At 50.0% G+C, this 20,971-nt stretch overlaps 7 protein-coding genes across 7 annotated transcripts; 2 read left to right on the top strand and 5 right to left on the bottom strand.

Annotated features, from left to right (window-relative positions):
* Positions 1-1,252: 1,252 nt before the first annotated feature.
* On the bottom strand, positions 1,253-2,933 carry ANOM_001686 (amino acid transporter; the record flags this gene model as incomplete). Its single annotated transcript, XM_015546943.1, has 6 exons — positions 1,253-1,896; positions 1,955-2,098; positions 2,159-2,490; positions 2,547-2,619; positions 2,682-2,695; positions 2,761-2,933. 6 exons carry the CDS (start codon positions 2,931-2,933, stop codon positions 1,253-1,255), a joined length of 1,380 nt encoding a protein of 459 aa, XP_015410832.1.
* A 988-nt stretch (positions 2,934-3,921) lies between these two features.
* Positions 3,922-6,889, bottom strand: ANOM_001687 (uncharacterized protein; the record flags this gene model as incomplete). Its single annotated transcript, XM_015546944.1, has 5 exons — positions 3,922-5,196; positions 5,254-5,275; positions 5,340-5,467; positions 5,657-6,747; positions 6,799-6,889. 5 exons carry the CDS (start codon positions 6,887-6,889, stop codon positions 3,922-3,924), a joined length of 2,607 nt encoding a protein of 868 aa, XP_015410833.1.
* A 795-nt stretch (positions 6,890-7,684) lies between these two features.
* On the bottom strand, positions 7,685-8,764 carry ANOM_001688 (DNA/RNA non-specific endonuclease; the record flags this gene model as incomplete). Its single annotated transcript, XM_015546945.1, has 1 exon — positions 7,685-8,764. One exon carries the CDS (start codon positions 8,762-8,764, stop codon positions 7,685-7,687), a length of 1,080 nt encoding a protein of 359 aa, XP_015410830.1.
* Positions 8,765-9,934: 1,170 nt separating this feature from the next.
* On the top strand, positions 9,935-10,825 carry ANOM_001689 (alpha/beta hydrolase; the record flags this gene model as incomplete). The annotated part of the gene is made up of 1 exon (XM_015546946.1): positions 9,935-10,825. The coding sequence occupies one exon, from the start codon at positions 9,935-9,937 to the stop codon at positions 10,823-10,825; it is 891 nt and encodes a 296-aa protein (XP_015410831.1).
* Positions 10,826-11,102: 277 nt separating this feature from the next.
* Positions 11,103-13,202, bottom strand: ANOM_001690 (putative MFS transporter; the record flags this gene model as incomplete). The annotated part of the gene is made up of 9 exons (XM_015546947.1): positions 11,103-11,504; positions 11,562-11,781; positions 11,830-12,314; positions 12,361-12,380; positions 12,429-12,526; positions 12,574-12,629; positions 12,681-12,708; positions 12,754-12,947; positions 13,002-13,202. 9 exons carry the CDS (start codon positions 13,200-13,202, stop codon positions 11,103-11,105), a joined length of 1,704 nt encoding a protein of 567 aa, XP_015410858.1.
* A 458-nt stretch (positions 13,203-13,660) lies between these two features.
* On the top strand, positions 13,661-15,228 carry ANOM_001691 (glycoside hydrolase family 88 protein; the record flags this gene model as incomplete). Its single annotated transcript, XM_015546948.1, has 2 exons — positions 13,661-13,723; positions 13,777-15,228. 2 exons carry the CDS (start codon positions 13,661-13,663, stop codon positions 15,226-15,228), a joined length of 1,515 nt encoding a protein of 504 aa, XP_015410857.1.
* A 141-nt stretch (positions 15,229-15,369) lies between these two features.
* ANOM_001692 (putative C6 transcription factor) lies at positions 15,370-19,864 on the bottom strand (the record flags this gene model as incomplete). Its single annotated transcript, XM_015546949.1, has 4 exons — positions 15,370-16,360; positions 16,416-16,987; positions 17,039-17,906; positions 18,393-19,864. The coding sequence occupies 4 exons, from the start codon at positions 19,862-19,864 to the stop codon at positions 15,370-15,372; spliced, it is 3,903 nt and encodes a 1,300-aa protein (XP_015410860.1).
* Positions 19,865-20,971: the final 1,107 nt, after the last annotated feature.

Below are 20,971 nucleotides of genomic sequence, written 5' to 3' on the forward strand. Positions count from 1 at the left end.
CAATTTATTTTGAGCTCTAAGATTCCTAAATTTGTCATCAATAACTTTCTCATGTCGTCGCCGATTCTCCCGATTGACTTTCTCCCATCCTTCCTCAAAGGGAGTTGCCACGTGAACTCGCCCGCTCGGTCGTACCTAACCAGAGTCGGACTAGCCCGGTTCTGTGCATGTCCAAGTTACACCACGACGTTAGACTTACCAGTAGGTATTCGAGCAGATACCTGCACTGGGCCGTTCAATAATGACGGAAAGTAAATGGTTAGGTTGACAATGTTGAGCTGGATTCCTTGATTTATCATATTGGGGCACAATCGCTTCTGTTGCGCGCATGGATTTATTCTTCGGTCTATCCGGACATGCAACGAAATATATATATGAAGTCCAAGCGTACCGAGTCATCGATACATGATCATTGTGCAACATGAGAATCAAGTATAGACTGGAGCAACCTCAGTATGTCCACAGTAAGTATTTTCTGGTCTAGGGATAAGATGTGGTAATTGCTGAACTGTGGTTGGTCGGGGAGGAAGATATACTAGTAGTAGTTCTACCAGCAGTTCTTCACGCTAAGCCCTACAGACAAACATATCTCCAAAAAGGGTAAGTGACAGATGCGACCAACCGAATGTTAATCTATTAAGGTTCGGCGATCGATGACCGTCGTGATTAAGGTGCCGCCTATCGCCATTGCTGCATAGGACGAACCAAGGAACGTGAGATTTGCTGAAGAATCTAATCACACGGCTAAATTAGAGAAACAGCCCCACAGGACCTGATGAAAACCAAACGTTACACATGGAGAGATAAGAATTCTATGGGGGTATAATTGTGATGCATAATCTATAATACAATGCATTGGTCGACTGTACAATGGCCACAATCAATGCTCAAAACTTCAATGCTCCCAACTCTAAAACCCATTCACGCCGTGATGCAGGGAGGGTGGTGTTAATATCGTGCCCGATGATGTATGAGCTCGGGCGGGCTCGCTAGAAACGGTGGGGTGTTTCCCTTGATTCGGTACAACTGCAGTCGCGAATGAATGGCCGTTTTTCAGGTCCGTAGATATCAACGAATGCGGGCGTTGTTGCAAGGGAATATGAATGTAGCGAGAAACGCGACGGGAGGATGCATCGTCATGGTTTCTCACGGGAAAACCGTCGCGAATTGCACGGTGGAAGTCTGGTAGGAGTAGAGTCTTTGAGTGATCGGCCGATTAGGAGATTATTATGGAAACGTAAACCACCGGGGTTTATACGGCGTTATTGGCGCAGGTGAAGCTGCCGTGCGATTTATCGTTGTGGATGGCCACGCCGGACACCCACAGGCCCAGGGCACAGATCATGACACCGAAAATGAACAAGCATACGTTGCACAGAGTGAGGAAGATCTTCATCGGCGAGGCAAAGTATTGGCCCTTATAGATGTAAAGCCAGAAGACACCGGGAAGACCGAAGGTGAACCAACTGACAAAGAGCGCGCTGACCAGACTGAGCAGGTTGCTGAACACGGGGATGGCCTCGGCAATGATCCAGGCAATGACCCAGAAGACTACGGCCAGACCAATCCAGACACCAATGCTGCGCCAATTCCGCTTGTGCATCAACTCAGTTCCACGAAGCATGCGCACGTAGACGTTCTTGATGGCCACGTGGCCCAGAACCACACCAGCGATGACAATGGTCGGGATGGCGATACCGTAGGCAACTTTCCGCACTACCGGACCCGCGGAGCCCAGAGCGGGGGAGGCGACGTTCTGTCCCGCGTAGCGGTAGATGACGGCCGAAGCAACGGTGTACAGGATGATTTCGAAGCCCTGCAACATGCACAGGGACTTGGGGAAATCATGCGGGTTCTTCATCTCTGCGATGAAACCAAAGAAGGCGGGATGGCCACCTGCGCGCACATATTAGCCACGTGTTGTTGAACATAGAAGATCGAAGAGAAGACTTACAGTACGCAAAAACAATGTTGGTTACTGCGGTGAAGCCGGTGACGAAGTTGGTCTTGCGAGTGAGCTGCATCTCGTCATATCCGGGGCGCTCAATGCCGACACCGATCATAGTGATGACGACGGCGGTGAAGATACTCAAGAAGGCTAGAATTCCATGGTCAACCGACGGATTATATCATAGCACAGAGATCAATGGGTTCTTACAGGTCACGGCAAGCCAGGAGACGTTCTTCATGGTTCGGGGCAAGGAGAAGATCAAGGAGAGGACCAAGCCGACGACACCGAACACGATGGAACAGGTGCCGTGGTCCGTCAAGGTGTTCATCATGACGGTGAAGGTCAACAGGTGACTGCCACAAGCGAACAAGAAGAACAGCAGCTGTCCGACTTCGATGACATAACGACCGATGGGACCCATGAGGATGAAACCTGCATCGGCCATGCTATGCACGTAGGGATATTTGTGTCGGAATTGTGCGATGGTATAACCCGAGTAGGTGGTGACAATACCAAGACCGACGATGAGGATGATTGCCCTAGACCGGGTCAGTAACGGTGGTGTCAGAGGAAGTGAACGTGGCGCAATGCTTACGGGATAAGACCAATGGATGCGAGAGTGGCCGGCAGTGATAGGACACCGACGGAGACCGTTTCAGCGATCATGACTATATCATGAGGGTTAGTATACTCATTCACGTATTTCGTCATTGTGCGCGGGGAGTCGTACGGATTCCACATTGCCTATCATAGCACGTTGTGTCAGTCGGGCTTCTAGAAGGATTCCCGGGAATGTCGATCACACATACCACCAATCCAAGGTCTTGTACTTGACCTCCGCCGTCTCTTCCGCACCGAAAGCGTCCATTTCGAGCTGAGGAGGCTCCTCCTTCAAGTTGTCCTCATCGAAAGGAGGTTTCTCGGAGTCATTCTCCCTCCGATCCAAGCCATGTTCGATATCTTTGACATCCGACGACGCCATGATGATTGCAATATTGCAAACCAAATGCACACACGGTGTTGAAGATGTGTGTGCGCGGGGAGGAAGGCGTGTTAAAGTAGTAAATAAATTGCAGAGGAAGGAGAGAGAAGGCGAGAGGCGAAACCTTATGGACGCGGGAGGAATGCGTTAGTTAATAGCAGGCGATGATTGGCAAATCGGAAGGCAAATTAAGAGTTTTCCGTCCGACTGGTCCGATGTCGGGGGCGCAACCTGCATTAGAGCCGCTGCCGGCTCCACTTCGTCAGCATTAGTGTGAGTCAGAGAAAACAGGCCCTGGGCAAACGAGGATCGAGACACAATGCCATTCATGAGACGTCAAATCACCTACCGATTGCAAACTAGTGTCGACGGTCTCCTGATCATTGACACACGGTGTTGAATCCTGTCAATCCGTCGGCTCCAGACCTGGCACGTGTTCCATAACGGATCTCCAAGGTTTTAAGGTTTGTCAACGGATGCGGCGGTGGCGCAACTCTAATCGGCGGCTTCGTGCGGATCACGTTTGGACTGTTTGACTCGTCTGTGTCTGGGCACTTTCTCTCCGCATGCTCAAAACGGAATCTTCTACGCCGTTCCCGTTTCGGGTCTTAGCGCCTCTTCGGCTCAGAGTTGCCGGCACATGGTCTCGAGCTGGACCCTGACAAACAATTAGGTTGAGGATGACAGATTATCACTCATGTCGCCACCAAACAATGCTTCAGTACTTGTTTATGACTCTCTCATGTTATTTTCTACGCATGGGGATGATCATGTTGTCATGGAGAGATGGACCCTGACCCAATTTCTGTCTACCCGGTCGGAACGGAACGGAAATGAATAATATCTATTATCTCATCTGGCGTCTCAACCCCGTCTCCCTGGCAGCATAGGGTGACATCCGCAAGGACTTCCTCTCCAGGTATTAGACCTGTACTAGTGCTCGCAACTCCGTCGGAGTGACCGACGAACCCCGCATGAACCTCACGAATTACCGCGCCCAGATCAGATCTCCCCAGCTGGGGTGGTCGTTGGAGGAGACTCCACCAGCGAACCCCTGGGCCTCCTTCGCGGCTGTGGTCCAGGGCCCGTCATTTCCCCGCGTCACCACGTATTCATAAAATAGAATGTCCCACATGGGGTTCTTGCTGGTGACTCCACGATTGGCCTCGGATATGTTCTGCCACGGGCCATTGACCAGCACTGCTTCACACCGGTACCATTGGGGGTCATAAAAGACGGTGTGGTTCAGGTTATACGTCGCGGCGTACTCGGCCGCTCGGAGTAACAAGCCACCCCCGAGACTATAAAGATCGCTGCCTTGGCTTTGCCCAACACGAGCGCCGTATGCCGTCCACCCGATGCCCGACATGGTGTGGCCTGATGCTGTCAGCATGCTTGCCTTATCGGTCGGTCTTGAATCAGCAAAGTAAGGAGGTACTGTACCTTGATCACGCCCCGCTTCCACCGACTGCCCTGTCTTGGGGTGGTACATGGCCAATAACCCGGCACAACGATCGTGAATGAACGCATGAACGGCATAATTATACAATTGCACATCGTCCAGATACACCGCGAAGCTCATCAATGCCTTAATGCTGGCCATTCCGTAGTTCGCCTGCCCAATGGCAACGGACTGTCGGGAGAACAGCCAGTACAGCTGATTGCTGAACCCACTGCCCCCCTGCCATCTACTACCGGACTCAGTCCAATTCCCTTCCCATCGCATGATCTCCGCTGCATTGACGAATAGGTCTCCGTCCAGTCCAATCAGCAGCGACCGGTCAATACCGACAATATCCGTCAGATTCGACCCCCACGCGTCCAGGATGCTGGTGCTGCGGCTCCAATGCGATTGGTCGCGGGTGATATACCACATCAGGGCGTTCTGCCATGCGGCTCGTGCGTCATGCGCAAACGACGTATAGTTACTGATTTTACCCCGGGAAATCACAGCGGCGGGTCCCTCCATCGTGTAATTGGCGAGGGAGTATTGGTCGGCGCGGAAGCGTTGGTACGCCGATGCCCAGGGTTCTTTGCTACGGAGCACATTGTCCCGCATGCGCTCGAGGTCCTCGTGCGTATGCCAAATCCCGGGATGGACAAAGTCTCCAGGGTTTCTTTTGAAATACTGTGCCGTGTCGATGGACTCGAATGGGGCCACGCCAGGGATGGCCGGGAATATGCCAGGTATATCGAATACGGTGGCATGAGCCAAGCCAATGCTGAGAGCAATAATTGCCGCGTATCCGGTTGTTACTCTATTCTAAGATAGGGCCCACATTAGGTAAAAGAATAAGAGAAACCGGGGATGGGGACTTACGAGCAGCATCTTCCTGGACCCCCTGAATTTGCTTGTCGCGATTGTTCTAACTGAACCGCAGCACTACGCTTTTTATTGCACCCCACCCGTTAACCCCACCGGGACGTTGGCTATCATGTTCGCTCTGCGCCGAGTGGTTCGCAGATGGTGTATCTCCGGCATCTTCCCCATGGGGATTCCGCAACCCGGAGCTGTGCCGGCACTTGCTCCGACCCTGAGTCATTTTATTATCCATCTTATGGCCTACCCTTAAATTTATTACATAATTCATATAGCTCCAAGACAATTCAGGTCCGAAGTGTCTCACCATGCCCACTTACATCGTGTCAGACAGTTTGTGGCTTAAATAGTGTCATTCTACGGATACTCCAAGCAAACGAAGTCCTACCTAGACATGACCCACCCGATTAAACCCCCTCCAAAAATCTCTCTTCCAGGCATTCACAAGCCCCGTCACTGTCGGATTACCAAACGGAGCCTGCTGCGTCGCAAAAAAGCCCGCGACACCCAACTCGCGACTAACCCACCAGGCAATATTAGTCGCCCCGCCCCACGCCAGCACATTCGCAGGCTGCCCTATCTCAGGTACCGGCCCAGTACACAACACACCACCCAACCCATGATTCACCGCATCGTCCGCCACAGGCCCAGCCACGGTTGCCCAGGCAGGCCGTAACTCTAGGAGCATCTTCACACTGGCCGAACCAGGCACAAGCTGCGGCGTAAACATCTCCGAGATGGTTTCCGGTTTCAATAGTTTGGGAGTCTCCGAGATCAAATCTGCCAGCACGGCGAGAAAGTCCTTCGTCGTGGAGGAGAGGCCGCTGCCCCCTTCTTGATCTTCGGGGTTATCGAAGGCCCAGCTATCGCAGGGTTCCAGTCGTCCGTCGCTGGTTTGCACGGCGCCGTGCATGATCCGTGCGTTGTATTCGGGATGGGTTGAGATATTGAATCGCGGGAAGGGAGCCGAAAGGCCTACTTTCTTCCAGATGTTCTCGATCATGTATTCTTCTAAGGACATCCCGTCATGTAGACGACTGACAACCACCCCAGCCCAGTCGAGGCTACAGCCATATAACCATCCACTGCCCGGTTCGAACACTAACGGATACCCATATTTCTCCGTCACGCGGAGCGAAGGTGTAAGATGCTTTCTGGCCTCTGCCCTAAGACCCAGTAATCGATTGGTGAACGGATATCCCAATCCGGAAGTATGCGACAGAAGATGTCGCGCCGTGATGCCGGTTTTGTTTGGTTCGAAGGTGAAGTCTGATCCCGCGACGTCGGTGAGGATTTGGACGTTGGCGAACTCAGGGAGGATCTCGGCGAGGGGTGAATCGAGGGTAATGAGGCCTTTTTCGATGCATTGGAGGAGTGCGATGCTGGTGATGAGCTTTGTGGCGCTGGCGAGTTTGAGGACGGCGGATTCATGGAGGGGTGCGGCATCTGCGGCGAGGGAGTTGTAGCCCGCTATTTTGTTGTAAATTTCCTTTCCTGGGGTTCATATTAGGATCTGAGGATGGAGTTATGTTCAACATGTAATACCATTCTTATCTACGCATTTGCATATTACTCCGTGTACCTTCGGGTTTTCTTTCGAAGTGTAGTCGGCGAGGAGGGCGTCGAAGTCGGACATTTTCTATCGCTTTGCAGAGTTGTAGTTGTCAGCATAGATTTAGAGTTGTGGGTTTCGCTGAAGCATGTGTGGTAGAGAACAGTAGAGAGAGCACTTGGAGGTCAAACGAAGCTGCGCGAGGCGACAAGTTCGTTGCGTAGTTGGCATCGAGCTAAGGTACACTATAATCTCACCATCCAGGCCTTTGGCCAAACACGTTCGGCCCTCATGGCTAGACCTTTGAGAACAACCCACTTGTATTTAGCGGGAACCAGTAAGCGTTATCAGGAACAAAGAGCATCCAAGGATACCACTTTGGAGCTATTCAAGAAACTGGAAAGCAAGCAGGGATTAACATCTCTTGGACGACACTGGGCGAAGCATGCAGTAGTTTACTATTTTCGTAAAATTTGTGGGTACTCGGTGACCCACATCTAAAATATACTCCAGTAGACACAGTCGTGAGAAGGTGGGATAGATTAACGTATACCAGACATCCACAACGATCGGACAGACAAAGCAAGATGGAAAGCAAGAGGACGCGAATGCTCAAATCAAAACGTAAAACATTAAACCTGCTCACACAAGGAAGTGCATGCTTACAAAAGACTTCGCTCCTATCTTCAAGCAATCCGTAGATATTTCTTGTAGCACCTTGGCGTACCATCCAGCCTTTCCACTCTGGGATAACCTCATTGCAGATGTCATATGCTGTCGTTGGAAGCCCTGAAGTAAAGAAGACAGATTATATCCCTAAGTTAAGCTCCGTTACTTTTTCTTTTGTCTCACTAGAAACAAAAGCTATGACAATGTTTATCACAGCTTCGATTTCATCTTGTCGCTGAAATCCTTAACTAAGATATCGCACTCAACCTCTTCACAGAGCCGTTTCCGCCGTTTGGGATCCAGATTCTTCACAAACTCCAGCCCACTGGCGCGCTCGATGTGGGCAACATCGACCTCGAAGTCTGCCAGCTTCTTGGAGGTATCTATCGGAGCGTTTGGCAGGACGAACGCCCCAAGCGCAACTTCACCCGTGGAACTCTCATTCCCGTCTTCATCCTGGGGTTCTTCCTCCCCATAGACAATCTTGAAGAAATGCGTAGGAACGGCTACGTTCGGCGCAAAGTTGTTATTCTCCCTCAGGCTGATATCCTCTGCACCGGCAACCTCACTGGAGCCAATAACCTCATAGCTTACGCGCCATTTGCCATTGTCATCCTTACGCGGCAGGTATAAAGGACCGGTCACGATCCGCACAGAGGGATACTTTGTGGTCAGATTACGGCAGAACTCCTCCAGGCGAAGCCAATAGCCGCTGTTAAACCCTTTGCCGACCTGCGGACACATGTTGGACATCTTGAAGGTCTCGTCGAGAGCTTTTTGATCCCACCTCGCATCTTGAGCGGGGACTTGATGCCCGCGGTCATACCCGCTTTTGGAGTAGTCGCTGACCTTTGCGCGAAATATCTTGGGGATGCTGCGATCTTCCCGAAAATTGTCCCTGCGTGATGAGATTGTCTGAGCGAGTGATTCTGGTGTTATGTGTTCTGCAACCCAAAGTGGATTCCGCGTGCGACGGTCGTAGGCGCCGTAGAAAGGGAGGGCTTTTAATTCGTCAATCACTGGGCCCGGGTGGCCGTATTTTAGAATGCCGGTTGGATCGACCTTGGGAAAAATGGAGGGTGGTATCGCAAGACCGGGAGAGGGAATTGGGACTGGAAGAGCTTTGGTTCGGATACCAGGTAGCGGAGAGATACCTTGCGAATCCGGAGGAATGATCTCGAGTGTCGGTTCAGGCTGACGTGATTGAACTGTTGATGTGTATAGAAGCGCTGCACCTGCGCCTGCTGCAGCGCTGGCTGCTGCTATCGCTGCTTGTCTTATTCCAGACATGGCACAATGTGGTCAACAACCCTTCTTGCTGTTGTGTATTTTGGAATTAGTCATGAGTTAGCTGAACATTGCCTCCTGCAGTAGAAATGGAAAACGAAAAAGGAAGAAAATAATGTTATGAAGCACACAGGATGTTGGAAGAACAGAGAAAAGAAAATAGGAGGACGGATGAAGAGCAGTTTATGTGGAAGGAGACACCGCTACTCTGCCTGCATGCAATGCATCGGTTACATCCCACAAAATATGATATCATAGAAGAAGCCCTCAGTGGTGTAACTCCGTAGCTGGGTAGGATTACAGCCACTCATGATGTCTAAAAGTCCGAATGCATCGAAATATTCAGCCACATTGACTGACATGGACCAACATGACACTTGAAACCAGTGGATCCAACGAGCCGGTCCAATACCGATGGTCGCACTCTAGTTATGGCAGATAATTTGGACGGTTTAGGTAGCGGTCACAATTTCATGTCAGCTAGCCCTGAGATTCTTTAGTGGATCCCAAGAATGTTTATATAACATTCTCACCCAGTCATGAAGCCGGAATCTGGTCCCCCTGCCGAGATTGAAATTCCTCGCTCTACCTGTGCTCACGTTACAGAAATGCGTGCATAGGTTGTCCTCATGCTAATGAGGTTGTCAATACTTGCGGTAGTACTGGAAGACCTACTTCATTCACCAGTACTTATCTTGGCAACCACCAGATTTACTGTGGCGAGTACACCGTAGTAACTTTTATGGTTGTAAAGGGAGGCCACGTACGAGGGGTGTTGAATACTGGGAAATGTCCACCCAAGCTGGACATAGGTTCGGCCCGGTCGGCAAGCTTGAGGTTCATGTCCACTGGTACCCTACCTAAATGGCAAGGCAGTGAGACAAAAAAATGCAGCCGAGTATGTATGTGGAAAGGCATGCAGAGCTCAAGGGTACACCAACGAGGCAGCCTTTGAGGTTCGCGGGACCTTAAACTTAACGACAATATCTAGCTTATTGACCAAGCCAACACAGTGTCTTTGTCTGAAATGTGGAAAATAGAATAATATGAACGGTCAAATCATGCTTGGTAATGTAGCATGTTAGGGTTCGACCCAATTCACGTGTTCACGACTCCAAGAATGTAAGCGCCAGCTTTGTTTTCCAGCGGATTGAATTCCAACCACTTTCCAACATGCTAGGCTCTAAGCCTTACCCCGCTCCTTTGGTGATCGCACCTCAAAAGAGCGACCAACATACCCATACAATTATTCTTCTCCATGGCCGTGGCAGCAACGGCGAGCGCTTTGGCCAGGTCTTCCTCGAATCAACCGACATCGCGCGACGTCTGCCAACAGTGAAATTCGTCTTCCCGACCGCTAGGAAACGTCGCTCCACGGTGCTAAAAAGGATCCCCATCAACCAGTGGTTTGACAATTACTCATTGGAAGATCCAAACACTAGGGCGGATTTACAGGTCGATGGACTTGAGGAAAGTAGTCGTTTTTTGCGCGGATTGATTGATGAAGAGACACGCCTTTTGAATGATGATTATAGTCGTGTCATCATCGGGGGACTGAGTCAAGGTTGTGCCACGTCCGTCTTCTGTCTTCTTGGGGGTTTTCCTGAAGATGGCGAGACCAAGCAGCTTGGCGGACTTATTGGAATGAGCGGGTGGCTGCCTTTTCAACGAGAGATATCGAGGTTGTTTGGATCTGGTGAAGATGAGTCTGTGACTGAAGATGATGATCCTTTCTCTCATGACGATTCGGATGGTGAGAATGTCCCTGGATATATCCAGGCGATCAATCACATTCGAGATATTCTTGGCCTCCCGTCTTTGCAGCAACCTTCCTTGTCCAACTTACATGCGCCTGTGTTTTTGGGGCATGGCGCAGCAGATCCTAAAGTGTCGGTAGACCTAGGACGGCACATGGCATCTACCCTTTCCGAGGCGTTCGGGATGGACGTGACTTGGAAGGCATATGAAGAGTTTGGACACTGGTATAAAGTGCCTGACGAGATTGATGACGTTGTGTGCTTCTTGAAGGAGAAGGTTGGGGTCCCGTGTGTCGATGTGCTTTGAGCCAGATGAGGATTTGGAGTTCGCCTGGGCTACGAAAGGCGAGACTGTATGGCATTATATCGGCCTACTTAATGGTTTAAGTGATCTATTCAGTGGCGACACAACGGTCATGTACTACAAGCCTTTTGAAAAAGGCCACTAGGGCGCGATTTAGGGGTAGGGGAGCTTTTCAAGAGAGATAATTCGAAGGCGCATTGTGGGGAACATCCTAAGCCCATCCTCTGAACCATACCTTTCTCCATTGTCTTGACTTCTACTGGGAGGACAGCTGCATAGCCTACTTGACCTCGACAAAGAGCGTTCCTGGGTCATGAAACTTGAAATTGAACACTAAACGCATATAGTATACCTGAGCGCATCCCACTATAGCGCACTTACGAAACACAAAGCTAGTATACGTACTACAACCATCAGCAATGAGCCAAACAGAATTACAGAACGCACTTACCCGAAAATCTGGATTCTCCACATCCGTCATATCCAAGAAAGCGCCCGAGTGACCGATATCTTCAGGACTACCATTCTCAGCAACAGGTACTGCAGTCGCGTCTCTTTTTCCTTTATTCCGACGAATTAAGAGCCATCGCGTCACGAGTAGCGTGCCATTCATGATTCCATAAAGACAGAAATGGGCCGTGAAGCCTTTGGTGTAGCGTGGTGCGTCGGAGGACTGGAATATCTATTTGTTCCGTTTAGTTAAGGTGGGCCATGGTGATGGTCAATAGGATGTATATACCTGTGGTGCGGTCGCGTTGCCCGCGGCCCAGGCAATGAATGTCATGGCAAGTACAGTCGACTTCTTCGTTTGGCCGGCGACATTGCGGGAGATCAGCGAGAATAGAAGGTTTCCTTCGGCCCAGATGAACTGTGTGCAGTAGAATGCGATCAATAGCCCAACTCTTGTAGACTCGGTTGGCGCGATGGTGAAAATAATGGCGGTGCCGATTATGGGAGGGCTGACATGGTATATTAGTATATACTATCAGAAGCAGGACTGTCCTTACATTGTCCACAGGTGCATGATCCAGATGGTTTGGTCCGTCCAGGACGACAACGAAGCCCCGCCTACCATGACGGCGCTGGTGACAGCACCCTGTGCGATATTGAGCAACTGTGTTTGCAGCGTGGTAAATCCGAAGCTTTTGATGATGATATTGGAGAAGACACCTAAACCACCAAGAACAAGGGTACTTGACACCTGCATGAGGACATAGAGCCAGATGATAGGGTCCGTGAAGGCTTCCACCACCTGATATCGCTTGAAGGTCTTATTTTGGATACCGGTCTCATTTGCCCGGACCCGCTCCACGAGCAGGTGTTTGTCATCCTCAGTGAAGCATTTCGCTTTCATTGGGCTATCAGGAAGGTACCAGCCTAGGAATACCGCCCAGACACAAGTCGCCACGCCGAGGACGAGGAAGAGAAGTTGCCAGGATTTGATGGCATGCCCTATGTAATGGCTGGTGCCCCAGGCCATAATGCCTCCTACCTATGTGATGTTAGAGTAGTCTAGATGTAGGTGAGAAATTGAGTACCATCATCTGGACGCCCATCACTGCGACGGTTAGTCATGAGTAGTGCTGGCAGACAGGCCAAGACTTACTGCAGTTCCATAGGCTTGTTAAAATGGGCTGTTCCTTGCGGGTATACCACATAGACGTCATCTGAATAAAGATTGGCTGGACGCAAGATTCAAAGCAGCTGGTAAGACGTTAGAGTGATAACATGTCCAGGACCGGTAGACAAACCCCAAGAGAAATCGAACGACCATCAACCCAGGAAAGTTCGTGGCGGCCGCGCTGCACTGGGATATGTCAGTTGCTGTCATCGTAGAGCGACATCAGGCCGGACATACTGCGATGACCACCCCCCAGAGAAATACACTATTCCAGTCAATCATTATCCTCACATATCGGATGCAAACTCACTTTGCCGCAAGGTACTTAGCGACCGGTAATTTCTGAGCCAAGAAGTTGGTCGGATATTCCCCAACAAGCACTCCAATGTACAAGATCGTCCCGAGCCAGTTATATTTATTGCTATCGAGACCGGCATCCTCCTGAATGCCCATGATGGAACTGAACCCTAGAGTGCCTTTATCAAGCGCCTGGCAGAAGTACGTCTGTGCCATAGTATTAGTGATCGTAGCTGTCTACCCTCAACACCTTAAACATACCCCAACCATGCATACAAGTATCCGCTTATTGACCTTCCAGAAAAGTCGTCGATCGGTAGCTTTGTCGATCTCGACAGGAGGGCCAGATGCATAGGCTGCGGTTTCTGCGTCGACCCCCGCCAGATGTTGAGGTTTCTCGGGTGGGTCAATATGCTCATGCTCGGAGGAAATGCCCTTACGGTCTGTTTGGATGTCGGCCATTGTGTGTGGGTATCTTTAGGGTAATGTTGATAATGATAGAATACAGTCGCGAAGTACAGGATCTATGGAGGCATTTGTATGTGGAAAGACGCATGTCTTTACACTCTAAGCGGGGACCATCGCGTCGCAGGCTCACCGTTAGCACTCTATAATAACTGCCGTATTGCCAGTCGTGGAGAAGGAATCTGGGGAAGCAGCGTGTTGTCGGATAAGGTCCGGTAATTGCTCCGAGACTCTCGATGTTCGAGTTGCCGAGATCTAACCGGCGATGCTCCGGCCATTCCTCCGCTGCCGTGCCCTACTATGAGTATCTGACTGTTCTCTATAGAATATAACAACACAGCACTCTATGAAACGTGGATATTGACGCTGTGAATTATATCTCTTCGCGCCCAGAATTATACCGTCGACACGATATCTCCACCATTCAACTATCTACCAGCCAAACCATTATTAAAATGCACGAAAACACCAAAATGTCAGCGAAACGAACGCTAGAGACATGGCGGAATGGAACAGATGTAAATTACCTCCTCTATTAACAAAACGCGAGAAGATATGCTGACAACAACAGTCCCCCAAAAAGACTAAGACAAAACAGTTCTCTTGCGAAACCACACCCTCCCCCCTAGTCAAAGCACTCTACTCCGAATCCGCAGCAGCAAAACTCTGGAACGTGGCAAGCAAAGCGCTGGACAATGCAGCGCCACCAACACTCTACCCAGAGTACACAGGCGCAGATGGTGTGACCTATGTCTACCGCACCCTCGATTTCTGGACATCAGGCTTCTTCCCCGGCTCGCTATATCTCCTTCTCGAACGGCAGACTCTCTATCCAGCTTTCTACGACGTACCGTGGAGAGTCAGTAAAAAAAGCCCACTACCCCATAAGCTTCAGCTCCAATACCTCTGCCAATGGTGGACAGAAAATTTACACGCCAACGCCGCGAAGCGAGATACTCATGATCTGGGCTTCATGATCGCGCCATGGGCCATGAAAGCCTGGTCTTTGAACCGCGATCCACAGGCTTATAACAGTTTAGTTTTAGCCGCGCATTCCCTGGCTAGTCGGTTCGACGAGCGCGTGCAGTCATTGCGCAGCTGGGATATTTGTCATACGAAACTGTATTCCTTCACAGATCCTGAGAAGGATTTCCTGGTGATCATCGATAACATGCTGAACCTTGACTTGTTGTTCTGGGTTGCGAAGGAGACGGGAAATGCAAAGTTCCACGATATCGCAGTGGCGCATGCGCGGACTACAGCTAAATATCACATAAGAGCGGATAACAGCACAGTCCATGTGGTTAATTATGATGTGAAGAGTGGTCTGCCCAAGTCGAAGTTCACACATCAGGGATACAGCGATGGGAGCTGTTGGGCTCGTGGCCAGGCTTGGGGTATCCTAGGATTCATGCAGACCTTCGAGTGGACGGGGGAGATGGAGTTTCTCACTACGGCACGAACCTTAGCTGATTATTTTATCCGTCGTTTGCCTGACGATGGGGTGCCGTATTGGGACTTTGATGCTCCTGTGGACTCATCTTCTCCAAGGGATACCTCGGCGGGTATGGTGGCGGGCTGTGGGATGTTATTGATTTGCAAGGCGTTGAGGGGTGTGGATGAGGATGCTGCTGAATTCTATTTGAAGTCTGCAATGAGGATCTTGGCAGGGACGGTGAAAGAGTTCGTGACTCCTGGTGATCTGAGCTTCGAAGCTGGGGCGCCTGATACCGTGGTGCCGACATATCCTGACGATCTGCCTGAGCACGAAAGAAGGCAGTCAGGAGCGCTTCGGGTTACGGATTCTCGACCCACACTTAATGGGAATGGGACTTGCAAGAGAACACCGGAGACCATCCTCGATGGCGCAACGATAAATAACTACGAGTTTGCTACTCGTCGCTGGGCAAACCATGGTCTTGTCTATGCCGATTATTATTTTATGCTGATGGGAAACATCCTCTTAGAGCTGGGACTGGTTTGTAGGACAAGGTTTGCTATCCACGGGGAGCATTTGTTATAATGACGATTTGCTGTGATTAGAGCATGAAAAGCTCACACAGATTCACGGATAGATGTACATGCGATAGACTATAGAATGTCGGAGTTCTGTCCTGTTAGAGCTCTATTTGCAGGTATATAAATGAGAGCAGAATCTAGCTCGTTAAGTACTGTGGCCAAGATGTGTAGAACTCTCGCCCATAACAGCCGCTCGATCCACTTCCACTGCACCATAGCGACTGATCCTCTGTCCAGGACTCAGTGTCGCTTGCGGATGCTCTGGAGACGCGCAATTTAATACAATGGGCGCATCTGTGTAGAGAGAGCTTGTCGCATTGTTCCAGATGGACACATGTGACGGTTGAGAGTTGAACTGGTCCCGATCTGCCAGGGAAATACCAAACGGATCTACGTCGGTGAAGCTCTGGAGGGTTTGCTGAAATGACAAGGGCAGAGGAGGGAACGCCAAGCCAACCGAAGTATCAGAGTGGTTATCGGGTATAAGCAGTGAGGGCTCCTGTTCCGCGTACGTATGGCTTGGTAGCACCGAGGAGCCATCAAGTACTGTTGGTGTAGAAACTGTTTCTACATGCTTGGAGGGTGCTCTATCGTCAGTATTTTCAGAGTATGCTGTCTGTCGAATATCTAAGCTAGGTTTCGATAGTGCAGGGAAGTTGTCCCTTGCTTGAACTAATCGCTTCGCAAAGCCCGAGGCGAGGTTATCCTTTTGGTTGTCGTGTACATTTTGGGGCCCTGCCCATCGGCGGGAGATTTCGAACAAGCTGGCAATAAGCGAATCCAACGAGCTGGGAATTGGGGTACCGTAGTACTTGGAATGTGTGAGGAGCATTCTACCGGCAATGAAGAGGCAGAACGAGAACTGGGGGTTGGTGAGGATGGCAGAGCAAAGAAGAAATTGCTGGCCAATCGTACTGATCTCCGAAGCGGCTTCGAGACATGTTTCTGCTGATGATGTTGAAGGCAGTTTGACCGGGCAGGATTGCCAGTGTAATGGCGGGTAGGCGATTCCTTGGTGGAGAAGTATTACAGCTGTGTTGTGTGTTGTATGTGCAAGAGTCAGGTTAGGGTCCATGATGCCATCGGCATTAAGGACTGACGCATCCCGCCATTTTGGGGGCAGAAAAAGCTTCCATCTGAGCCATGGTCAGTGTTTGCTATAGATCGACATATTTGGGAAAGAACACTTACTGGACCATACGGAGATCAAGCTCTTTGAACCGCATGAGCCACAGCTGCGCTTTGTCCGCATCTCGGATATCGAGGGCGTGGTGAAGAAAGAAATTGGTGACTAATGCTAGCGACTCGGTGGCTTCGATGCAGTAAGCGAATCCCCCGATACAATCTTGCTCCTTTGGATCGGCTGTCATCCGGCTCTCTGTTAGTAAGGGACGATGTGGGTTAGCGGCTTTTGCGTCTGAGATGCCAAAATATGGCGGTCTTGCTTCAGTTTCCCGCTCCCATAGCGCTCCTTCGCAGGGTAGCCTCCTTTTCACATCTGCACTGGTCAGACTGATATTCCAACCGGTTGATACGCTGCAGAAGCGATCCATCAGAAACACAGTCCAGAAGACACGTCGTCTTTCCTCCGCTTCGCTCCAGGAGGTGGATGGTTTCAGAAACGCCATGCGCCGTATCAAAGTCTCGCCAGTTTGAGAAGGACTGGAAAGATGCTCTTCTTCAACGCTCAGTTGAAGTTGCTCTACTGTGCGAGCCATACCTCCTACGATAGACCATGACGATGGCCCTCGACCACGACCAATCTAGATGGAGATTAGCAATTCAGCGGACGGTGAAAAGAACGATCAACTTACTGTATCAAAAGCAATGATTACTAAAGCCTGGAGATTCTCAACTGAGAATGACTCCATACTGCTCAAGATGACCTTCTGCCTACTTTTCTCTGCCAGTTCGGCCTTCTCCGTGTCGCTTCCCAGGCGGCTATCGCTAGAGAACCGACTACACAACGCGACAATAGCATGCAGAATATGAATTGCCTTCTGGCGTCCCTTGTAAGACTGAATCTGTTCTCGAAACCTTCTGACATGTAGAATTGGAATCCAGTGGTGAATGTTCGCAAAGTAAAATTCAACAAGATGGTGCACCAGGTCCAAGTTGAGGATGTCAAAGTCTGTCCCACTCCTTAGCGAATCCTGTGGACTGGACACCACGTCAACCTTTCGTCGCTTTGGCGATCGAAGATCGTTATCCTCGTTGTGTTCTGCCTGCGTCGAGGACCTTGCCTTGTCCTTAGTCTCAGCAAGCTGTAACATTGATTGTTTCATGGCTTCGCGCGCGTGGGCGAATTGTCTGCTCTGCGTTTCCTCATTATTTAAATCCTCATCTGGAGCACCAGGGAAGGCCGAGTTAGGATGGAGCGCCTCCCAGACCTGCTTCCACAGAACACTTTGCCCGAGAAACATGTTCTCCAGTGTATCAATCCGGCGGTAGAGCTGATCAACGGCTCCTGCGCGTAGCCCGGGCTTCAGCCGACGGTCATCATAAACGCATGCGACATCAAAGCGCACGCATTGCGAACATGGTTGTTCGCGACTACATCGTGCCTTTTTCTTGCGGCAGGACTGGCAAGCCGGGATATCGTCTTCTGGTTTGGAGGCGTACTGGTCTTGTTGTTGCGGTCGTTGGTCCTGTGCGGGTCGACCGTTTGCCTTAGAGCGCATTCTGTCGATGGTTCGGACTGATAATACTAGTCATTTGTGATCTTGATGCCATGACGGATTAGGTGTATGTTCCCCACGGGGCAGACAAGTTGCATGATTGCGGAGTTTGTTTTTCCCCCGCATGGAAGGAGAAAAGTAGCGCCGGAGGATTTATCGGAGTCTCTCCGAAGCCTTCATCTGGTGGAGCTCAACCAAAGATCGTCGCATAGAACCAATGAATATGGCTTGAACTGAATGCTTAAGAGTTCCATTTTAGGTAATATTCCGGTTCGCCTGCTTGGCGCTTCTGATGCTTACACTGGTTACCTTTCTATCTTACTTAAAGTAGCATTATTTTGCAAAGGATGTGAGACATGTAATTGATTCAAGCCAATAGAGGTTATGTCAACACAACTTGCGGGGTATGGGGAGTCTCTGTAGTTTAGGGTTATGAAGACGATTGGAACCTGTCTGCGTGAACCAGGAAGAAATTCACTCGCTGGTTTACTGTTGCTCACTGGTAAAGTTCAGTCCCTCAACATATTCATTCGCAAACATGGGCACAAAATCCGCAGTATAATACCAGGATGGTTTAGCCATGTTGTCGTCGATTACCTTGTCGTTAATCTGTAGGTTGACAAAGGTGACATTTGAGATATTCCGATCGTTATCATATCCCAAAAACAACGAAGGGTTTGCATGGGACCCATGGTATACCAGATCCTTAACGTAGACATTCCGAATGCCCCTACCCGGCGATGTGTTATACTTGGAGTTATACATCACCCGGAAATTGAGTAATTGCCCCAGGCGGAAATCCTCGACTCGTACGTCTTCAATATGAACGTTCTGGATCAAGTTGCTATCCCCGGGGTTGATCGCGATGCACCCCTGGTACCAAAGTTGCGGCTCGCGGTGATCGAGGATGTCAATATTGCGGATGGTGACCCCGTCCATGGTCTCAGGGCTATCGGTATTCCCATGCGTGCCGATATTGATAGGGTGAGCCCAGTCCGCCCAGAGGGATGAGTTCTGCACCGTAATATTCTTCGAGTCACCGTAGTAGTTCCAGCGATGCTGGTAAAGAGCGATATTGTCGTCGGAGTTCCGTAGAAACACCCCATCGATCAGCACATCCTCGCTGCAGAAGAAGTCGATTCCATCGCCGTTCCCGGTGGAAGACATCGATCGGATTCCTAACATGGTGATATTCTTCGATGTACCCGTCGTGACCGAGAACCCTTTTGCCCCGAGAATGAGAATGTCCTTTACCAGGATATTGCTCGACCATTCGATAAGTATACCGCCTGTTGATCTTGGGTTGATCACTCCCCGACCCTGGATTGAACCGCTGGTCGCATTCTGAAATGCTAGCCGAGAAGTAACCACTGCACCGGGAGCAAGATATACAGTTTTACCCGATGGTACGACCAATGTCCCGTTCCTGGGGGAGGGACCGTTCTCAATGCCGGGTCCAAAGTAGACCACGTTCGGATCATTTTGACTCGGGATGTCGGTCTCAATAGTATTTGTGAAAAGCTGTAAAGTGTCAAATACATCGTCATTCACTTGGACTACGACGTTGCGCGGTCGGTCCAACGTAAAAGAGATCGTATTTCCATGCACAGTCGGCGTGATATCATATGAATAGGGTCTGATGGCGACAGACCTAACTGGCCCATTATTGTAGGTGACGGAGAGCTTAACGGGTCCTTCAAAGTCGAACAAAGCAAAAGAAGTGTTGTGCTCGATTCCCTTCCCGGACGTGGTATTGGCTTCTGACACGATGGCGTTGTAGGATTCAACGGTATGCAATCCCCCGGTAGATTGTTGAACCTGAATGGCGTAGGCATGTGCCAGATCTAGTCCTTCCGGAAAGCTATATGTCTTTATGCTGCTATTCAGGGCTGGTAAAGCAGAAACCCATTGTGGGATGAACAGTGTAGCCAAGAAAACCCCAAGACTCATCATGTTGAGCATGGTTTGCAAGAGGGTGATATCGTCTCCTCAATGCTAGGAACATAATTCGGGGAAGTACCTTTATAGTCACCGGGTAAATCTGTAGCTTGAGCAGTACCTGGAGTCGCCATGGCTTCCTTCCCGCCAAATCCCCCGATCGTACAATGGAGGTGATCCGACAATTGCTCCGTGGTGCCCTACAGTTGTGCGCACTTGAGCTTGAATACAAAGTGCAAACCAGCCAATATTACATATATCTATTTGCCTTGAGAGTCGGCCCGATATATAGGTGTGTATGAGTGTAATCACAAGTCGACTTAATAATTATATGAAGCGGTAACAGTTTCACCGTCGGAATCTTTCATGGATGTCCCAGTCTATCCTCTTGTGCGGAGCGAAGGAGGGATCAACCACGAAGTGGAACAGCGGACGAACGCTTCCCATTTTCTCTTCGGAAGAAACGATCGAAGATAAGACCCTGTCCGCAACATCTTACAACAATGCTCGCCATGAGCGATCAATGATCGCTTGACGCGCAACCATTCCTCGGTATTACAATACTTGTATATCCCCAGCGATAGTTGAATGCAGGATGTTATAGGTCTTAGACGACGCGCGCACTAAAGGGCGTATGGAATTAATAGAATAAAGGATTGTGGAGTAAAACAAGGAGAAAGAACGTGGTCAATTACGCAATCAATATCTGTTCCTTGTGTGCCTGGAGAATGCACGGACGCGATAATTGTCCGCTGGCTAGCTTCAATAACAAGCTTAAATCTTCAATAAGCCCCGAGATTTTACCGGTCGTAAAGTGAGGGACATACATCAGCCTTAATATCACGTCTAATGCGTACAAGCTCGCGTCAGAGGCACGATCGTTCACCGAAGTGGGGTGGTAGCGATGACGCCACTTAGGGCACGGATTGGTATTCGTCGTGCAAACTTAGCATGAAGTCGAGAACACCGTACATTTGACACCTACAGTTGCCCCAAGTAAACAATAGCGATGTAAGACCAATAAATCTGGCCTTCTTTGTGCTAGTCGACATGATCGGCATTTGCTGGGATGCTTGACTGAGTTGAGTAGCAGGTTTTATTTCGGAAGTGGGTGCCAGTTATGTCGATTTT

The sequence above is a fragment of the Aspergillus nomiae genome (genome assembly GCF_001204775.2).
Source record: "Aspergillus nomiae NRRL 13137 chromosome Unknown contig00022, whole genome shotgun sequence".
Classification (NCBI taxonomy): Eukaryota; Fungi; Ascomycota; class Eurotiomycetes; order Eurotiales; family Aspergillaceae; genus Aspergillus; species Aspergillus nomiae.